The sequence below is a fragment of the Protomyctophum bolini genome, assembly GCF_963924005.1.
Source record: "Protomyctophum bolini genome assembly, chromosome: 21".
Classification (NCBI taxonomy): Eukaryota; Metazoa; Chordata; class Actinopteri; order Myctophiformes; family Myctophidae; genus Protomyctophum; species Protomyctophum bolini.
Window position 1 is genome coordinate 7,935,675 of NC_137882.1, and position 21,692 is coordinate 7,957,366.

Genomic DNA, 21,692 nt, shown 5'->3' on the forward strand with positions numbered 1-21,692 from the left:
GCTCGAGCGCTGGTCATGCAGTGCTCGAGAGTGACAAGCTGGAGTTTTAATTACATTGTTTTCAATGAGAGCGGCTCACATTATTATCAGCAATTTTAGGCATGTGTGCAACAGGGCAACTGTTTAAAGTAGGCTATTGTACAGTGACAACTAAATGTTTATAATAATAATAATACTAAAACTTTATTTGTATAGCACCTTTCATGACATGACTTGCAGCTCAAAGTGCTTTACAGAGCAATGGAGAAAAAATTAAATAAAAAGCAAGGCATAAACATAAAAAAACAAGCAGTAATGCAATACAGTGAGGACATGAATAAAATATCAATTAAAAGCAAGGGTGTAGAAGTGGGTCTTGAGCTGTGCTTTAAAAATGTCTACAGAGGCTGCCTGTCGAAGGTACAGTGGGAGTTTGTTCCATGCCGTCAGCCCGTAGAAGCAAAAAGCTGCTTCCCCGTATTTCTTTTTAGGCAAAGCAAGCAGGCCAGCAGTGGAAGACCTTAGTGGGCGGTTTGGGACATATTTAGGCAGGCAGTCATGTAGGTAGGAAGGTGCGAGACCATTATGTTGTGCTATTACAAAAAAAAACTCGATTTAAGATCATTAAAGCTGCAGGGCTCTTGGCTGAGTCCGGTGCATTCTGGCAACTTACGGTCCAGTAACTATTCGGATACCCATAGCCGACCCTGATAGCCGCACGGAGCGGCCATGTTGGACTGGCCCCATGAAGTGAACAGAGATGTCGTAATACTCGTAACTGTCCTTTTAATGGCTCTGAATGGGGCAAGGGTGGGTGGGGCGGTTGACCCAGAGTGTAGAGTAGGAGAGTAGCGACACGCTTTGATCTCGCCGCAAAGTGGGTGCCTATGGGCTATAGTTCCAATCATTGCTCCTATGGCTGGAACTATCCCATTGAGATAGAATGAGCACTTCCGCATTCCATTGTTACAATGGGAGTCAACGCTAGTGTCATGACTCTCTTACTAGATTACTCTCGGTTGACCACAGTCTACCTGGCCTACATTCTGAAGTCGAGGAATTTTGAACCGTTCCTAGACCAATGGTACCCTAACCTTTTTAGCCCGTGACCCAAAGGAGAACTGCCATGGACCCAAGTGAAAATGGCAGATCGGCAGCGCCTTGTGAGCTTATGTCCACTTAAAAGTTACATTTAAAGTTGAATTTATTTTAGTTGTTTTAATTTTATTCATGACATTATTTTGAAATAAATATAGCAATACAAAAAAGAAGAGGGATATACCCACAAAAATAGGTCCACTATACCACTGTTTGGGAAACCGTGTCCTAGACTGACCCCATGGCCTCTGCAAACAAGATAAAACATACCGTATATGACACACACAACCCATCTGATTTACTGCTATGAATATCCTGTCTACCGTGTTACCACCACGATACATAAATACAAGCTTTAAGAGAAGAAAAAAATATATATATATATATATATATATACTTTTATAGCTTTTAAGTTATTTGCTTTGCTGTGCTGACACTGTCCCGTGACTGCAGCTTTTTAATGAGGTGTTTACGGTAAAGTGTAACTGCAGAGGTTTTACTAAGGAGTAAAGGTCCAATGCTTGCTCAGCAGGAGCAAGCATTGACAGGCAGTCCCTTCGACTGTCTCCTGGTAGGGCTGAGCAATGAACCAAAAATGTATTGAAACCGATCATTTAGATTTAGAACCAATAAGCGATTTACAAGTGAATAATTGAGAAGCATTGTTTTCTCCTGTGTGTGTATATATAATATACGCATGTGTTTTGGTGTGTGTCAAATAAACAAGTGGAAATGACATTTGGGACGTGCTCCCCTTTTCATATTTTTGATGTAGTGGATTTGGGGTTTACTACTCGCATGAGTAATCCCACTGTTGAAGCACAACCTCTTTTTGTAACTCAGACAGAGCAGATCTAACAAGCTCACAACATAATTTGTCTTGTGAGCGGAGCTTATACTGTATTGATCTACTATTTTTGGCGATTGATTTGGTGTAGAGTAGTCTGTCGAGACATAAAAGACGGCGCTGATTTCCCTTTATTTTGCAGATGGGTTCCCAGGTTGGGTGTGGTGGGGGAAAAAAGAGGGGGCCAAGTATTGACCCCTGGGCAAATCAAATGTGTTTCACGTTGCAATGATTTAGCCTATATAAGTCTGACCCATTTTTATGTTGTTATGGAATACTCTTGTGTTCTGTCATCTTGACATGCTAGTGTTGCCTTGTTGATTTATTCTGTAGTTGGCGTGGAGATATAGAGCACCAAAGTCTGACGTCAATATAGGTAGAGGGCGCTAAGTCCACGGGTTCGTATACTTTTTCATTTGCATTGTAATCCCCATAGGACGATCTAAGATCGCCTGTGTTTGAACAAATAAACAAATCATCCCAGACATTTCACTCATGTGGATATGAAGAATCTGACTGTGAGAAAACCCTAAGGTTATACTGCTGCTGAATTAGTTACATTTTCGCTAGAAACAGACTGTATCAAATGTGACTGCTGTCGTAAACGATACAGAGACACCTCCCCGACAATATCGCAGAGACAGTTTGTTTATTTTAGGACCACAATTCTTATATGAGACGATTTTAAGATGTTATTCTCCATGGAGAAAAAAAACGTCTGCAAAGTCACAAACACCTTGAAACCAGGGGATTAGCGAGTGACATCAGGTCTTCGGCGCTCTATTTGTGCCTAATACTGTGTATTGGATTTCTTTGTTCTTTCAGGGGATAACACTGGATAACTTCAACAAATTATCATTTGACGTGATTTTGATGAGTCCACCATGCCAACCCTTCACCAGGTAGGTTTTCACATCTCTGTATATGTATGAGAGAAAAAGAGAGGGAGTGAAGAATCCACCCCCCCAAAATAATACCATCATAGTTAATTATCTGTCTACAAAAGCACAAAACTGCTCCCACTTTATGCTGTTACTACCCATGTTTTTATTCATTTAAAGTGTTCCATCTTTTTTTCACCTGCCCTGCGTGTCTCTGTACAGAATTGGTTTACAGGGAGACACGGCCGACCCGAGGACCAAGAGCTTTCTTTACATTCTAAGTCTCCTTCCAAGGTCAGACACAGATCTTATCAACCACCATTACTCTGTCCTACACTCTGTCCTTCTGTCTGTCAGAACAGCTGGCGTTTGTCCTCATAGATGTGATCATGACGCAGTCATTTTACAGTCAGTTTTCTACGTCACCTCCGTAGTAGACTTGGACAGCTTCCCCTCTTTGTTGCCACCAGTGTATTTCTGTAGCCACTAGTCATCATTTCCTACACACAGAACAAGGTATTGTTCAGTGATGGGCTCTTGCTGGTTTTCAGATGCCGGGTGCAAGTGCTGAGATGAGGACATCTTTGTCAGAGTCAGAGTATGTTCACATGTACAGTACAAGGCATTTGTCAAACAAATAATTAACATATAGAATAATGAAGACCTTATTAGTTAATTAGTATTTTTTTTAAAGCTGTATTCCTCGCTGAATTTATTGAACAATGTAGGGAAAAACAAAACTAGATAATGGATATACAGTGACTCTTTAATTCTACCAGTCTGTAATGTTCAATAGCCAGTAGCCATCAACTTTTTTCACAGAATTGTTGATTAAATCAACAAATTGGTTAGTCGACATATACCCATGACTATTAATTGACTAAGAATGGCTGTCGAGTGTAGTCCTGCCATTCACAAAATGCCATGGTAATAGTACATTACTATTCACTTCAGAGGAAAGGCACGCTCAACTCAGTAAACAGTCTTTTAGGTCACATTCTCACCTAATACTTCGGTAGACTCATGCGTATGGGCGGAGATTTTGGGATTCTTGCATATTTAATTTGCTGCGGTTTGCCTTCACACTGTCATCCGTAGCAATTGGAAACGCAGCAGGGGGGACCTTTATCAATGTGTTCCATTCATAAACCTAGCCTACAACACAGTCTACACAGTGAAATCTATGGTGATAAAATTATACTCATAACGTGCGTGTGTCGTGCCGTCTGGAACTGGACCCCCCCCCCAGCTCTCTTGCTCTCTCACTATACACATGCAGCCACGCACTTTTGGGCATGGAGGCACAGCGCTGAGCACACTGATATACTGTCAGCAGCGCAAAATGTTTACAAGTTTATTGAGATGAAAGTCCCTGCTCCCCAGTCCCCACACAGTGACAGCACTCCATGTTTACGGCACAGACAGACAGAATATTCTGTAGGCTATAATACACTGCAGTGTTTTTATGTGTTTTCTTAAGCAATTGATTAATGTACTCGTCCTCATTTCGATCAGGGCTTCAGTCTCCTCATTCGACCACGTCTAGTATCCACGGTAACGGGACATCTTTGCGCTGCGTAAAATATGCCTTCTCCGTCTCCAACTGTGTTCAGCTCCTCACCCGCCACATTGTTTGCTTCATTTCCTTTATTTACTGCGGATTGCATTCACACCTGCACCGAATCGTAATCAAGTGCAGCAGGATTCGTTTTAATCGCAGCAAAGCTCTCTGGTGTGAATGTGACCTCAAAGGTTCAGACATGTGCTGCATGGGTGCAAAATAGTACAGTACTGAAATTGACAGAACATGCAGGATGATATGGCAGTGTTGGGTACAGTATTTATGCTGACAGATGGGACCGGTGGGGGGGGGGGGGGGGGGTCGGCTGGGGCGGGTAGGGGGTCGTTGCACAGCTGGTCTGTCGTATAGGTCCATGTGGTGATGGCAGGTTCTCCTTGAGCCACCCGATCCTCCAATCAATAAGTGCTCCCTCCTCACTGTGACATGCTCATTAGTTCCTATTGAAACATTGATTGGTTGATTGATTGATGCATTTGACATGGACATTACGATCACATTGGACAGAAGTGTTGCAGCACCGTTGCAATTTCTTAACAACTGCACCACCCCCTCCCCCCTCTGCACGCCTGTAGGCTGGCCACGCCCCCTCGATTCATCCTGCTGGAGAACGTCAAGGGATTTGAGACCTCCTCGGCAAGGTAACCATGGAGACTAGAGGGCGCTGGTTCTCAATCTGTGGTCCGAGGACCCTCAGGGGTCCCTGTACTGAGGATACTTAGGAACTAGTCTTGCATAGCCATAAAACTATTCCGCAATCTCCAAGTGCTCGATAGAGTCTGGAACTACACTTCCTGAAATCTGAAGCTGCCATTTCCGTTCACAACATTCTATTTTAAAATATCTTTATATTTTATTTTCTGCTAGCAACAAGCTATATATTATGCTTAGATTATTTATATTTATATTAAAACAAAGTTTCTATGTCAGTGGTTCTCAAAGTTTTACATGTCAAGGACTCCAAAAAACGATATGTAATTGGCCGCCGACCCCCATCTGAAAATATGTTGTTCCAGGGACGCAGAGATTTGAGTTTATCGAGGATATGGTACAAAATCTACCTATATACAGTATATCGGTGGAGCTGATATGTCGGATGGACAGTCACTAGTGGAGACAGCGAGGGTGAGTCCAGGCGGTGGGGCCCAGGGGGATGGGGGGGGGGGGGGGTAGTCCCCATGGCAACTTGGCGGGCAGCCAGTGGGTAAGTGGGTCAGGTTGTGTGTGTGTTTTGACCTTCCCTGGGGATTCTGGCTAAAGAAACCCTCCTGTTAGCCTTTCTAAAAGCATTAGCCTGACCTCCTGCCAGGCTGGTAAGCTAAAGAATGTTGCTTTCTGCCTTCTCTCACAGAGCATGTTTGGCCTTGAACATCTGAAGTTTCTTTCTAAAATGCTTTATTTTTTTAGAGGGCGCTAGCCCCTCCTATGTCCAGCTTTTAGTTTGTGTGCACAAACACAAACGTTGTCCTGACCTACACGAATGTTTTGACCGATTCTGTCCTGCACAAATGTTTAACATTAAATGCCATTAACAATGGACAATTTTGAGTGTTCGTGTAGACACAAACATTGCGTAACACAAACATTGAAGACGAAAGTGAGGACGCAACTTGTGATTGGCCGGAATGAGATCATGTATGAGGATCTATGATGATAAGAGCCCCCCTCACTTCACACTATATCATGACACTTCCTTATTACACAATACCTCCGCTGGCTACTTCCTGAAGTGGTGCAACGTAATTTCCGCCATCACTACTGGCCCCTCAATTTTTTTCCACAACTTTAAAACAATATATAATGTTTTTATTTTTATTTGTATTCATTTAAACATTTTGGATTTTCTTTTCATGGTGCTAGTAATTAAGTATATGATTGCAATTAGGAGATTATGTAATAATTGTGACGGACCTAGTTATTATGTTGGGAGGCATCCTTTGGTTAGACATAGCATTGGTTAGACATAAGGTTGGTGAGGGGTGCGTTAAGACGACCGGATTAAGGTTGGTGAGCCACCTCCAGATACTGCCAGGGGAAACCCAATGCGTAACTGTCAGTTCTTTCTAACTATCAGAAAACCTTGTGGTTTCTAGCCATGCACACACAGAGGTGGAGCATGGTAGTCTACTGAACGGGGAAGTAGATGCATTAGACAGAGAGTGAAAGAAGAAGCCACTCTGAGCTACAGCCACTGAGAAGATAGCTACTGTACAATCTGTTAAAGAAACATATTTTAGTAACAGAATGTCTGATATGACTGCATCCAACTCCGAGCCCGAGGCCAGCTTCCTGGGGAAACTGATACGTTACGTGAAGACTAAGAAAGGACTTACTCTCGCCGCAGAAGTACTCCTGACCCTGGTCGTTCTCATCTGCAACCTCGTCTCGGGGTCTGGCTGGGTCATCCTGCCAATTGGTGCGATGATCTCTTCCGCTCTCTTTTTTGGAATCTTCATGATGGATCTGGACAAGCAGTCAGCCAGTGGACAGGTCCACTGGCTCTATACTGATTTATTCCGTGCTGTAGTTAAGAGCGCGTTCTTCCTCATCGTCTCTCTCATCTTGTTGTTCCATCGCTTGGATAGTGCCCGCACCGCAGGCGCTCTGTTTGGTCTGATCGCAGGCCTCGTGTACACCTATGACACTTACACCATTGTCCTGCAGCTGAAAAGCAGCCAGCAGCAGAACGCAGCGAACACCGCGAATGCAGATCTTATTGTTTAAGCTCTGAACGCAGAGTGTAAACGAGCCAAAGGACACATGCTTATCCTCATCAAGAAGAACACACTGAAAGACAGAGTGAACAGTCACCAGAGACGACTATCACGCAGAGTGGAAGGAAGACAATAAAATGAACAATCACTGGAGACAACTATCACGCAGAGTGGAAGGTGGACAAGAAAACAAACGGATCATAATAGCCACAGTTCTGGTCTCAAAAGAGGAGAGGTTCATGTCAGAAAGACCAGGAGGCCGTAGCCAACAACACAGTACAATCCTCAGTGTTAATTTAACTCTGACGTCTCAAAAGGAGCTCTGGGTGTTTTACTGTGAATAATGCAGTGGGATGTGACGTGAGTGACACAGGATGCGGCCGAAGGCTTTTTTTCTGCTATATGACTAAATCTTACTACTGTAAATTAGGACTAGGGTCTATGTTCAATAAAAGTTTATTCAGTTTTTGCCTTTCATTGTTTGAAACACGTTCATTCACCGTGATTTGGATTTCTGCATTTTAACTTTTTCGCCGTGTTTTTCTTTCACTTTTTTTGAAGTGAGTGGTGCTCTTATTGTCATTTGTCCCACCTCATCATACATCACATTCCATGCTCAGCCAATGAAAATCATCTCAAATTTGGTAGTTAGTTAGTTTGTTGTTACTTTATTGACACAAATGTATAAAACATTGGGCCCAAACAATAATAAAAACCCATGACTCAAAAACTTTAAAAGGTAGTCATTAAAATATACAATACACAACACAAAATCCCTTTCCCAGGAACCCCAGGAATTTTCTTTTGCTCCACAGTATATCTGTTAGTGCCCACAAAGAGTGAGCTCAAATCAATACCCTCATGTCCATATTTCACTCCAATATCTTGTGTGAGGTTAGAGGACACACTAGTATGTGCTGTTTGTTTTGTATACCAGTCTCACATTGACAAAACCGCTGTTCAGGTGGTATGCGGCTCCATCTTCCCATTTCCACACGCAGTCTATGACAACTGAAACTGTGTAAAAGTTATTCTCAAATAGTCCTCAATGTACACACAAAGCTTTGCATAAAGAAATAGCGGTGGCCCTTTAACCTTCCACCTACATTCTCCCCTTTCATCATAACGGTCATTGTTTTACTCTTGAGGAAGTGTGGCCTTTACTGTTCCTAATATATGTAAACGACATGACTTCAGCTTGTGACTGCAACTTGTTCCTGTTCGCAGACGACTCAGCACTGCTGGTCTCGGACAGGAACAAACTGCAGGTTGAAAAGACCCTCAGCTCTGAACTCGGTAGAATCTGCACCTGGCTCGCTGATAACAAACTATCCTTACACCTGGGAAAAACTGAATCCATTCTCTTCGGATCAAATAGTAATCTCAAAAAGGCAGATGGCTTCTTGGTTAGAGTTGGTGATGATATTATCACACGGAAGGATCAAATTACCTACCTAGGTTCCATCCTGGAGGCCAATCTTTCCGGTGATAAGATGGCCACCAACGTAATCAAAAAAGTCAATCAAAGAACAAGATTCCTCTACAGGATCTCCTCACTGGTCGACAAAAACACCTTGAAGACCTTAACAGGAGCCCTTGTACAAGGTTTCTTTGACTATGCATCCACCTCCTGGTACCACAGCACCTCAAAGGCCCTTAAAACAAGGCTCCAGACCTCCCAAAACAAACTGGTCAGGCTCCTACTTGGCCTCACCCCCCGAACCCACCTCACCCCTGCCCACTTTGACAGGCTGGGATGGCTTAGGGTCGACGACAGAGTACAGCATCTTGCAATGGGTCTGGTCCACAAGATTAGATACACCACCAAGATACCCATGTACCTGTCTAAATACTTCCTTAATGTAAACGAAGTCCACACCCACAACACCAGAGGGAGTGCAACAAACCATGTACAACCCAGATTCGGCACAAACAAGGGACTAAATTCTTTTCGCTCCTATGCGACCAAAATGTGGAACGCCCTACCAACAGTCATTAAGACATGTGAATCCCTTGGCTCCTTCAAAACTGCTCTCAAAGGGCACCTACGGATGGCTGCAATTCGAAACTGGCCTCTGTAAAAGCTGAATTTTTATCTGGATTGTACTATGTTTTTGTATGGACGTGGTGTTGGCTGCCTGCACATATGCACACATGGCATCAACGCATGGTGTTGTGTGCAGGCGCCCTACACTCTGTCTTTGTACTATGGATTGTACTATGTTTTTGTATGGACGTGGTGTTGGGTGCCTGCACATATGCACACATGGCATCAACGCATGGTGTTGTGTGCAGGCGCCCTACACTCTGTCTTTGTACTATGGATTGTACTATGTTTTTGTATGGACGTGGTGTTGGGTGCCTGCACATATGCACACATGGCATCAACGCATGGTGTTGTGTGCAGGCGCCCTACACTCTGTCTTTCGTTTTCTTTTCTTTTATCCCCCTGTTCCCCTCACTGTATATATATTTTTTTCCCTTTTCGCTTCCTATATGATGAATTCCTGTTCTGTTCTTTAACTACATAGAAGTGTCTATTTGTTTGTCTCTAAATGTTTTGATGAATTGAACAATGTGGACCCTGTTGTAAACAAGTGTAAGGCTTAATTGGGTCGTCCACTCACAGTTAACAGTCTTTGTATTGAGTTTGTGCTTGAAATGTACTGTAATTCTGCAAACTGTTAATAAAGATTTCAATCAATCAATCAATGGCTCAATTTAACCTTTCTTACTCTCAAGATGAACCTTTGGAAACTGTGAGGTTTTGTAATATGTTGCTTTTTGTAACCGGATCCTTTGAATGTGCATAGTGCTACTTAATGCGTAGGGGTCAGACGATATTATATATTTTTACGACGTTTATACGACATTCGTATAAATCGACAGCAACATCACGATGTGACACGTGTTGACGTGTACATCTACTCTTTCCACTGTCTGAAAGCGCTCGAAAATATATGAATATGGAAAGTATTATGACGATTATGAAAAAATTGATTGCACTCATCCATCCATCTACTGTATATAAAAATGTGAAGTGAGGGGCGCTCTTATCATTGTACATCATCATGACGTAAAATAGACACTGCCTATTTGCTCATACACGTAAAACTCTCTATTCATTGTCAATGGGAATTTAATGTTTGTTTAAGACGAAGTTTGTGGACTGTAACCAAAAGCTGGATGTAGGAGGGGCTAGCACTTAGGAGATATATTCATGCTAAGATCAAACACAATTTGGATCAACGTTCGTTGTGAAGACATGCTATTGGCCTTGACATCTTGTTTCCGTTCTTTATTTAGGGAATCATTGGTGGAAACACTGAAGAATTGTGGATACACTTTTCAGGAGTTCATGGTGTCACCGACAAGTGTAAGACCTCAACTATGCACATTGGCATTATTTATGCCAAAGAAGACTTAATTACACTTGTCATGTTGTGCCAAATAAGACTCCACTATATATCTTGTCATTATCATAATTCCAAATGAGACTCAATTTATGATAATCCTCTCCTCTCGTGTCTTTTCTGAACACAGCTTGGCATCCCAAACTCGAGACTGCGTTACTTCCTTATTGCCAGAAAAACAGGCAGCTTCTCCTTCCAGACACATTCAGAGGTAAGTGGGCCCAACAGTAACCAGCGGTGTCACCGTGACACAGAAATACAATGCCATTAACATTTCCTGGTTGCAGACAAGGCTGCGAGTGCATGCTCCCATTCTGGGTTCACATTTTGAGAATATGTGGCCCAAATAGCTGACCTTTTTTTAGAAGAGTGTGAACAAAAGGATTTGGGTCACATTTGTATATGGCATATATTTATTTTGGGACTATCTCCCATTCTTCTAGGCAGGTTTGTCCACAAACCAAGGACAATATGGTTTGTGGTTAAGGAAAAGTTATTTATAAACTTAACATGTACTACAGTACATTTTGCAGCCCTTAGGCCCCTGTCTGTGCAATTAAAATCAGCTGTGATGTCATAACATAACACGGTACAGAAGCATTTCAATCATTCATTTGTTTAATCCTCCTCAGGATCACACTGAGTGACATGTTTGTTGACACCCAGTAACTCTCTCTCTCTCTCTCTCTCTCTGTATATATATGTCCCTCTGAGCAGATCATAGAAGGTTTTCCGCCACCCGCTGACAATAAAGCCTCAGACCTCTCCATGCCCTCTTCCTCACACACTTCCTGCCCGGGCACCTGCCCGCAGGCGGAGGAAGCCGGGGACGTCCTGTACAAGCTGGAGACGGCGCGCGACGCCGAGAGGAAGTCCAGTCAGAACAACGACCTGTCGCTGCGGCAGATCTGTGAGTTCCTGCCGGGGCCGGAGGAGGCCGAGGGGGGAGATGGAGCAGGGATGGACCGGTACCTCCTGCCTCCCAAGACCCTGCTGCGCTACGCTCTGCTGATGGACATCGTCAGGCCCACCTGCCGGCGGTCCGTCTGCTTCACCAAAGGGTACGCATGCGTTGGATTCAAGTTCTGAGTCGCCGCGACAGTTTTCAGTAATTTCCATAGTCTCCATAAAGTGAACAACTCTTAGCTTTCTCTAAAGCAAGGACAAGGGGTTCCCAAAGATTTCAGGCTGTTATACCCAAGCACTGTTAATGGTAAGAGTTGAAGCATTTTCAAATTTTCAAAATAATTGCCTCTTTCTTATTTAATATATATATTTGACGCTTTTGCCCTACTGGAAGTAGGCGCGAGTTTGGTTTGCTTTTGGTCTTTGGTCAACAGGTGCATCCTCACACTGGCACTGTCTGTGTTGTCAAACGTGTGACCACCACCAGAAGGCATTTATATTTATACCCTCAGAGCTTGCACGTAGTTTTTGCCAAAGCGACACACAAGCATAAAATCACCATCTTATCTACGGTGTTGCTTAATGTAGTGATTCCCCAACTTTCTTCATTTCAAGGTTGAAGAACGTTTAGTATGCATTTGGCCACAGAGTCACAAGAGTCACCTGTAAAGGTCCATTTGGTTCCAATTGCACACTCGGAGTTTCCCAATAATGTAGCTGGGGACCCCCCTGGAACCCCTTCAACCCCACTTTGAGAGCCGTTCAACCACATCTGTTGTTTGCTTTACCAAGATGATTGTGTGGTTCCAACATCGGAGAATGCACTGAATAATTAAGACACAAATGCTTTGGCTTTCCATGTACTGTATGTGTTTTCCTGTGCTCCCTCAAACAGCTATGGTCATTATGTGGAGGGAACTGGTTCTGTACTGCAGTCCGGTATGGAAACAGAGGTAGGAAGTGACTTCATTCTTGTTTTTCCTTAACCCATTTAAACCTGAGGCCGCGTCCGTGTCACCTTATAGCTTTAAACCACTTTAACCATTATTTCACACTTTAGCTGTTGAAAAATAGCAGATCTACAAGCTTGTAGATCTGCTATTTAAAAAGAAAATGTGGCTCAAATCTTCACGGTGAACTATTTAACTCAAATATTTGCTTCTGGTGGGGTCCCTAGAACAACATGTTTTCTTGGTCGCCTGTAGTTTCCATTGGCTTGGAATCCCCATTGATGATGTCATGTCGTTGGTAGGCAGGTTTCTGAAACACATCCTGTAGTCACTACAGGTGAATCTTTTAATGTCAATGTTCAAGATTTGTACAGTACATACGTCATGATCTTACACACATACATCATGGTCTTACACACGCACGCACGCACGCACTCACTCACTCACGCACACACACACACAGTGTAGTGAGTAGACAGAAATTATGTTGAGCATTTAGTGAAGACCAAGATAAGGTTGAAAATGGCTTGAAGTGCTCTTTGAATGTTGAATGTAAATCACATTAAATTGTACAAGTAAATGTCCCTTGCTTTGCCTTATACTGGCTCTGTATGCAGTACCTCAGTTCAGTTCAGTCTGAACAATTATCAACAATACAGACCATCAAGCAAGTACAAAGCTGAAAAAAAACCCCAATATATAAGATACGTTTATTATTATTATTATTATTATTATTATTATTATTTTCTTTGTGTTGAACGTGCTGTCTGTCTGTGCAGATGGAGGCTGTGTTTAAGGGCTTGGATCAGGTGTCGGAAGAGGACAAACTGGAGCGTCTGTCCAGACTGAAGCTGCGTTACTTCACTCCCAGAGAGATCGCCAACATCATGGGCTTCCCACAGGACTTCTGTACGTTAGTTAACATTTTCCATCATTAACTAACCCATCATGGGCTTCCCACAGGACTTCTGTACGTTAGTTAACATTTTCCATCATTAACTAAACCAACATGGGCTTCCTACAGGACTTCTGTGCGTTAGTTAACATTTACCATCATTAACTAACCCATCATGGGCTTCCCACAGGACTTCTGTGCGTTAGTTAACATTTTCCATCATTAACTAAACCAACATGGGCTTCCTACAGGACTTCTGTACGTTAACATTTACCATCATTAACTAAACCAACATGGGCTTCCTACAGGACTTCTGTACGTTAGTTAACATTTACCATCATTAACTAAACCAACATGGGCTTCCTACAGGACTTCTGTACGTTAACATTTACCATCATTAACTAAACCAACATGGGCTTCCTACAGGACTTCTGTACGTTAACATTTACCATCATTAACTAAACCAACATGGGCTTCCTACAGGACTTCTGTACGTAAACATTTACCATCATTAACTAACCCATCATGGGCTTCCTACAGGACTTCTGTACGTTAACATTTATCATCATTAACTAATGATGGTACGGTACTACGGTCTCTTTTTGGAGAGAAATAGACTACCTGTCAGTCACTGTCAATACATTATAAAGTATACATATTTATACACCCTATACAATCATTCTGTCTGATTGCAGAGCAAGAGAGAGAGTAGCAAGGTAAGCCTATAGTATTTATGAAATCAGCACAAACCTCAAAGTGCAAAAGTATCCGATCAAATTGAAAAACTAAGATTTGATCAAAGTTTCTAGTTCAGAATATTGAACTTTCTTACGTGTCACCACTAGAGACCTGTTTCATTTGAGAAGATGGACAATACAATACGTAGTCTTTCCCACAAAACTGAGTCTGCACTCTGCGCATGTAAAAAAGAAAAAGAGGGAAATGTGTATCCGGGGTAGGCCTACAGTATCTGTACTGAAAATTATTCTTAAGGTAATCATTGTTTTCTTTCTTTCTTTCTTTCTTTCTTTCTGTTGTCTTTAAACACTTCCCTGCAGCCTTCCCAGAGACGATGTCGGTCAAGCAGCAGTATCGCGTGCTGGGGAACAGTCTCAATGTGCTTGTGGTGGCCAGGCTCATTCAGCTCATGGTATCCTAACACAGACAACACTGTTCTGCTTATTGGTTGTTTGCCTGTAGACCAACAAAGACTGCGCTTGAATACAGAAAAATATACACATTTCCTGGTTGGAACTTTTCGCCTATGATGACCATCCAGACGGTCATTCAAGGAAGTACTTCCTGTTGGAAGTGGCATTGTGGTTAATAATGAACATTGAACTATGAACTTTTGGTTGTTACGCACAGCTTGTTTGGCTGAACCGCGACTCCGAAAGACTGGATGGTAGAAAACCAAGAGAACAAAAAGCACTTCTGGAATTATAATGGTGAACATGTATTTCTCTAAATAAATTTGTTTTATATGTATACTGAACACTGTTCTAATGCTGCCTTTGAACCCTTGTTAGGCTCACTTCACAAGATGTAGGAGCATACTCCAGTTACTGGAGTCTGATGCCTCTCTAAGAGTAACAAAATACTGTTAAATAATAATGTTAAATAAGGCTGGAATTCTCCTTTAACCACATTTTTGGAGTGAACATTCAGTTCAAATAGCAGATCTATAAGCTCACAAGGCATTACAAGTACAACATGATGCTTTGGGAGAATAGCTACAGCTTGTGAGCTTATAGATGGAGCTATGCTCAGCGAATAGTTTTGGTGTCGAGGCAAAACAGGAGGGGGGCCTAACATAGACCTCTGAGGGACTCTGGTCAACAAAATACTGTATATCCTATACGGTTAATGTTTCCTAGAAACTGAAATTCTTAATTGTGATTGCATGTTTTATTGCAATCACATTCACTCAAATTTTCATCTTTAAACATTCCTCACATACCCCCCCCAACACACACACACACACACACACACACACACACACACACACGCACGCACGCAAACTTTGGTTACTCATCTCCTCAAATCATGTGATGGATCCTGTTTAAATCGGCCAATAAAGCGATGTTAACGGCCATGGAATTACATCCGTCCAACACAAACACGTCGACTTTGCTGTCTTTAAGGTGAGCTTTATGGTGGGTACGTGTGCAGGGCAGGTCAGGGAAGGGGGGGTGGGTGGTGCAAAGGTCCCTGTTTTGGGGCATTAGTGGCGTCCTGTCAGGCCAGAGCTCCTCAGTACAGTGTCTTTGGTCGGTCCTGAGAGCAGCATCTCTGTCAGTGTCTCCTGCTACTGCTTTGGCAATGTAAACGTATGTTTTCTCATGCCAATAAAGCCCTTTGAATTGAATTGAATTGAATTGACTCCCAGCATGGCCGGGACAACGCGGCTTTCCAGGCCGCTCTTCGTCGTTCTTCTCTTCCTCCTGGTTGGACTTCAGGGGGAGACGGGACAGAGGACTGGTCAGCGCAGCAAGAGGGACATCCACGATGACCAGTGAGTTGGATCACGACCTGAACTTTGAACATTCAGTGGATTTTGTTTTATCTGTGTGTTCTGAAGCCTTTTGAGCTGCAATGAAAACAGGCAGAATCCTTATCTGCTGGCAAATTCTGCTGCACAAATCTGCTGGCAAATTCTTATGTCATTATGGGATTTGTGGACTCTTACCTCACAGTCCACAGGCAAATCAGAGCACTTGTTTGAGCCCCAGACCACAGAAAATCTACTGAATGTTAAAAGTTCAGGTGTTTTGGGTGCAATTCACGGAAAGCTGAAAGCTGGTGGTTCTCAAACCTTTTTCATGTCTAGGATGCCCAAATGATGATGTATTTGGCAGTGGAACGGTTACCCCATCTGGAAAGGTCTTGTGCCAGCGACCCCCTTTTTTCCGATTTCGGCTGTTGAAATGTTTCCAAAAAAGCTTCAAAAGACATTTTGCGATTTTTGTTTTGTAGCAAATAACCGATATACAAGCTATTCTTAAATAGCCAATATACTGTATCCGGTTTAAAGCAGTAAAAAAATATATTTTGATGCTATATTAACACATTTAGCTGGGGACCCCCTGACGGACTGTTGGGGCTACCCGAGCCACACTTTGCGAACCACTGACGCAGAGGACACTGACGGAGATAACACTATTGATTAGGTTCTAAAGTGAAGGGGCTGTTACATGAATGGTACATATCTGCTTTGGAGGGGGAAATAATCAAAAATTGGATACTTGTGTACTGTTCTGAAATCGACATCAAAGTGTCATGTGTTACTTTTAAGGGGCCAGGTCGGAATGTTATGATAATGTCTCAATACATGTTTGCTATTGCTTCCAAGTTTCATAATGTCCTGATTCCTGACATACTGTACTGTGCAGTGTGCAGACTGGAGACGCAAATCTTTCATCCTTGGGATGGGATGTGTTCATAGGAACAATGAAGTATGTAGTATGTCAAGGACACATAATGGACTGTATGTGGCCACGGACCCCCATTAGACTAGATCGGGGCCTTCATAGGACCCACTTTGAGAACCAGTGCTGCAAGGGACCATTTCTGTTCATGACTATAAATCATTGGGGACCCCTTGGAAATGCCCCCCCAAGGACCCCTGGGGGTCCCAGTGCATTACAGTGCATTTGTTTTCAATTTAGGCATGTAGCCGACGCTCTCATCCAGGGCGACATACAATAAGCAATTTAATCACATAGATTGCAGAGAGACGGTGTAGTAGTGACTAAAAAAACTAGGATCCCAGATAAGCCATGGCAAAACTAGCATCAGTCAAACAATACTATTAAAATAATAATCTGTACATAGAAACCATAGGATACCAGGTGAACAAGATATGAAAATGTACATTGAAACTATAGGACACCCGGTATGAACCTAGCATCTTTGACCCCCCCACACATACACCTTTACAGACCTACTATGGTATCAGACAACGGTAACCTGGTGTTCTCCACCGGAGACAATAAGGAGATCCGCTTCCAGCCTGCAGCGACTGGGAGCGTCAAAGTGGGGGGAGAGGACCTCACACAGCTCATGAATCAGGTGAGATGCACCTCACACACACACACATGTGCTGCATACAATACTTCCATTCTGACCTGAGATCAGATTCTAAAAATGTCTTCTATATCCTGACAGTTTAAAAAAAAAGCTATCTTTCTGTGTCAGCCGTTCTTTGATTTTTCGAAGCGTGCCACTCGGTGGCTTGTAGATCTGCTATTTTTCAATAGCTAAAGCATCACATAATGCTAACACCAAAAGGGGTTCCCGACCAGAATGGATTAAGTTACTGCATTCACAAAACAAAGCAAACTTAGTTAGTTATGGAACATCTTTGACATATTGCTCAATTAATTCTGAACATTGGTTCAATGATGATGTTTGTCTGCATGGGAGGTTGTCAAGACCTTCCCCTGTAAACAGCATGTATGTGTAATTTATGTTATGATCTACAGGGTTGAGTGTGTATACTAGTGCCCTCCTCACATGAGACATGAATGATTAACCGTTCCGGAGAGCAGACACAGCATTTTGGTCTCATCCAAAGATCAACATGCAGTTGATCCACATGACAACGTCTTTAATTAGTTTCATGAAAAAAGAAAGACCCTTGGATTTAGCATATTTTGCATGTCAAAATAGTCTCATATTCTTTGGCTAGACTATAATGTTGAAAATATGTGTTGAACACACTGCTGTGTTCTTCCACATTGGTGCACGAGCAGAATTGGTACAAATTGGACAACGGTGAACTACATTTGTCAGGGTAGCGTTACTTTACTATGGATGCATTACTGTGTATATCAACTAAGTGCAACTTATTATTTATGTTTTATTGGTTGCATGATTTCAGATCAAGACCAACAAGGCTGACATCGATAACATAAAGACTCACGGAGGTGTCGTACCTCCTGAGGTCACCAACAAGCTCAACCAGCTGGACACCAGGGTAAGATACATGTTGAAATACACAACTCAACTAAACCAGCTGAAATATGAAACTAAATCAGCCTAAACCCAAACTAAACCCAGGGGCCATTTGGTTGCCCTACGCAATATGTTTGTGCTGATTTGGCATCATCTTTAGGCAAGTTTGGTATATTTTGTGACGTGACAATTGATTCCTGTAGCCAGTTGCTCTGAAACTATACTTCCATCTCCTTGTTTTTCAGACGGCAACACTGGAAACAAAAGTGGCCACACTTGAAACGGTAAAAAGCAACTCAGTTTACCATCAGGTCTTGTTAAAATAATTACTCATTGTTACATAATTATTCATGATTCAAAGGATTTATTTTTTTGGGGGGGGAGGGATTAATAATGATAATGTCAAGCACAGTTGACATAATTGATATAGACTATTGGGTCTTGCATTCCTCTCCTCTCCTCTCCTCTCCTCTCCTCTCCTCTCCTCTCCTCTCCTCTCCTCTCCTCTCCTCTCCTCTCCTCTCCTCTCCTCTCCTCTCCTCTCCTCTCATGTCTTGCAGACAGTGCAGAGGCAGTCATGTAGCAGCAACCCCTGTCAGAATGGAGCGACCTGTATCAACCTGTTGAACGGCTACTACTGCATTTGTCTCAGCAACTGGGCTGTGAGTATCCCACCATGCATGGGCCACCACCACAGAGCCAGGGCTGATACTTTTCTGGGCCACGAGAACATGTGTAACAATGAACCTTAACCTTATTCTCGGTAAAACAAAAGAAAGGATACAAGAACCGCCGCACCGAGCGGTCGGCATGACGTTGGTGGAAAAATGAGTGGGCGAGATGGATTATGGGCGACTGTACCTGATACCCCAATGACTGTGTTTCAGAGCATGTCTCTCTTTTGTGTCCGGGTAGCTCAGTCGGTAGAGCTCTCGCCTTTGGATCACATGGTCATAGGTTCGATCTCGCCGTATGAGTAGAACGGCTCTATAGCACATTGTAACGGGGACAGACTCCATCTCCCAGGGGTCTATAGCACATTGTGTGTGTGTGTGTGTGTGTGTGTGTGTGTGTGTGTGTGTGTGTGTGTGTGTGCGTGTGCGTGTGCGTGTGCGTGTGTTCGTCCACAGGGTTCAACCTGTGTCACAGATGTCAATGAGTGTCAGACGTTTGCAGGCTCGTCTCAGGGCTGTCAGAACGGAGCCACATGTGTCAACACCGCCGGCTCCTTCACGTAAGTGCAAAGACACCCTCCCATCTTGGCCTGGGGGCCGATTCTAAATCAGTAGAATCAGTTCTGTGATCTTGGTGAAATTGAAAATGAGATCCACTTTCTTTTTGTATTGCTCTAAATATGACCACTTAAGAGAAGTATTTGTTATGTTATGTTGTTTGGTATGTCTTGGTATATGTCTCTGTGGGGATTTCCTTGAGTTAGGTGATTATGAAAAAAGGAGATATGTTTTGTTAAAGTAGTTTTTGTTGTGGCTGAGTTCATAATGTCAAGCTTGGGAGAGAAGACGGAACACTCTGTATAACTCTGAGCTGCAATTTTATGTATAAGTAATAAGTATAATGTAAACATGCTGTAAATGCAAATGTGAAATGGTGTCTTATATAAACCTATGAGGGTCAGGCACTTTGTGTGCAGGACACGACATGACGCTTCTTGTCAAACATCAGGTTGAGTGAACGCTGGCGCGACTAGCTGCCGCTGCTCTCCAGTTGTTTTTAACGTTTTAATGATTTTCTGCATAGCTTGCAGCAGATCACATATCTGTGGCGAACGGGATACTGGTGGTCTCTACTCTGGGCTTACTGTCAAAACGATCTGTTTGTCAGGATGGCGTTCTGGACTGTTCAAGCTTAGCGTTTTGGCGTTCTACTCACCTGAGTTACCTGGCCACTGCTACTGCTGTTCGGTGAACGTACATCTGCCCGTGCATCATGAGGATCTACAAACTCGCTGTGAGCTCTGTGCTCCTGTGGACTATCCTGTCCATATTAATATATCCAGCGTCATCTCTGATCCAATACATGAGTACGGAGCTCCTCCAGCTTCGATTCCACCGGCTTGCTCCCCCGCCTGTACTGCACAGGCATCCCTGTGCATCCCTCCCCCCTTTCCTCTGGTGTCCCCCAGGGCTCTGTTCTTGGCCCCATCCTATTCATCATCTACCTCCTCCCCCTTGGACAGATTTTCCATAAACATAACGGAAATATCCATTTCCACTGCTACGTGGACGACACCCAGCTCTACGTCTCCTCCTCCGCATTGACTATAAGATCCTTCTCCATACTTATCTGTCTGACCTTGTTCACGTCGACATTCCCACCCGGTGTCTTCGGTCTGCCTCCTCCGTCAAACTGAAAGTCCTCTCTGCCTGTCTGTCCACCATTGGGTCAAGAGCTTTCAGCCGCTCTGCCCCTCACCTCTGATATAAGAAACATGGACTCAATCACCTCATTTCAAACCCACCTCAAAACCCACCTGTTTAGACAGGCCTATTATGTGTTTCCTGCTGCAAGCTATACTGTACTTTATTATCTGCTTTTGCTTTTAACTGTGTTTTGTGTCAACTGTTTTTAACTTGTTGTATGGCGACCTTGAGTGCCCTGAAAGGCACCTTATGAATAAAACGTATTATTATTATTATTATTAATTAATAAATAATCAATCATTCAAAAGTAGTCAAAATGAACACTTTCAAGATTCTTTAAAAAATGTTCAACAACAGCAGATAACAGCCTCTCTCTCTCTCTCTCTCTTTCTCTCTCTCAGTTGTACATGTTCTCCAGAGTGGTCTGGCTCTCTGTGTACAGTCCGTTATGATGACTGTAGGACTGGAGCAAACCTGTGTGTTCATGGCATGTGTATCGACGCAGACAGAGTGGTGGTGGGGCAGGTATGACGCCTCACATGATCCTAGTAGTTGTATATCGTCGATGTGTTAAAGTTCTCCGTCGCCACGAATGATTTCAGTCATTTGGATTCCATAGAAGCCAGCAGCATGTCTTCTGTGAAAGCATGCTGCGCACCGAAAACAGCAGATCTACAAGCTCACAACACGCTGTGGTGCGACGTGTTGTGAGCTTGTAGTAGATCTGCTGTTTTCGGTCATTAGTTATTTTAATCAAGTATTTGATCAAACTAGCAATAGAATACAAGTTTAGAAGCATCTTCCAGAAACATGAGTTTTATCAGAAATCCTGCACAAAACATCCATTCAACACATCATTCAACCTTAACTTTATAATAGAAATCCTTCCTTTTTTAAGTCTGATGTAACTATATTTTTGATAAAGTTATGGCAGAAAAAACATTTGTTTGTTTGTTCCTTATAGTGACCTTTGACTTAAATTTGTTCTTGTAATATTGTGCATAAGGCTTTACGGATGCACAGACTAACCAGCCCCTTGAGGCCACCTTATTTCAAGTCACTCGGACACTACAGTCAGGTGAAACGTGGGGAT

At 43.0% G+C, this 21,692-nt stretch overlaps 2 protein-coding genes across 3 annotated transcripts in view; both read left to right on the plus strand.

The window, feature by feature from the left end:
- Window positions 1–15,464, plus strand: part of trdmt1 (tRNA aspartic acid methyltransferase 1) — a 16,617-nt gene extending 1,153 nt beyond the window's left edge. Inside the window, exons 3-11 of one of the 2 annotated variants that reach the window (XM_080794306.1) lie at window positions 2,750–2,826; window positions 3,028–3,099; window positions 4,960–5,025; window positions 10,405–10,474; window positions 10,642–10,722; window positions 11,229–11,572; window positions 12,313–12,370; window positions 13,147–13,276; window positions 14,321–15,258. In XM_080794306.1, the coding sequence (XP_080650432.1) occupies window positions 2,750–2,826; window positions 3,028–3,099; window positions 4,960–5,025; window positions 10,405–10,474; window positions 10,642–10,722; window positions 11,229–11,572; window positions 12,313–12,370; window positions 13,147–13,276; window positions 14,321–14,421 (999 nt within the window). In that variant the 3' untranslated portion in view covers window positions 14,422–15,258. Of the gene's footprint in view, window positions 1–2,749; window positions 2,827–3,027; window positions 3,100–4,959; window positions 5,026–10,404; window positions 10,475–10,641; window positions 10,723–11,228; window positions 11,573–12,312; window positions 12,371–13,146; window positions 13,277–14,320 lie in introns of both variants that reach the window. The other variant, XM_080794307.1, reaches the window with a different exon arrangement.
- Window positions 15,465–15,627: 163 nt separating this feature from the next.
- The window catches only part of cubn (cubilin (intrinsic factor-cobalamin receptor)), a 77,530-nt gene continuing 71,465 nt past the window's right edge, over window positions 15,628–21,692 (plus strand). Inside the window, exons 1-7 of the mRNA XM_080793300.1 lie at window positions 15,628–15,777; window positions 17,204–17,333; window positions 18,145–18,240; window positions 18,464–18,502; window positions 18,779–18,880; window positions 19,349–19,452; window positions 21,001–21,124. Of these exons, the coding sequence (XP_080649426.1) occupies window positions 15,653–15,777; window positions 17,204–17,333; window positions 18,145–18,240; window positions 18,464–18,502; window positions 18,779–18,880; window positions 19,349–19,452; window positions 21,001–21,124 (720 nt within the window). The 5' untranslated portion in view covers window positions 15,628–15,652. The remainder of the gene's footprint in view (window positions 15,778–17,203; window positions 17,334–18,144; window positions 18,241–18,463; window positions 18,503–18,778; window positions 18,881–19,348; window positions 19,453–21,000; window positions 21,125–21,692) is intronic.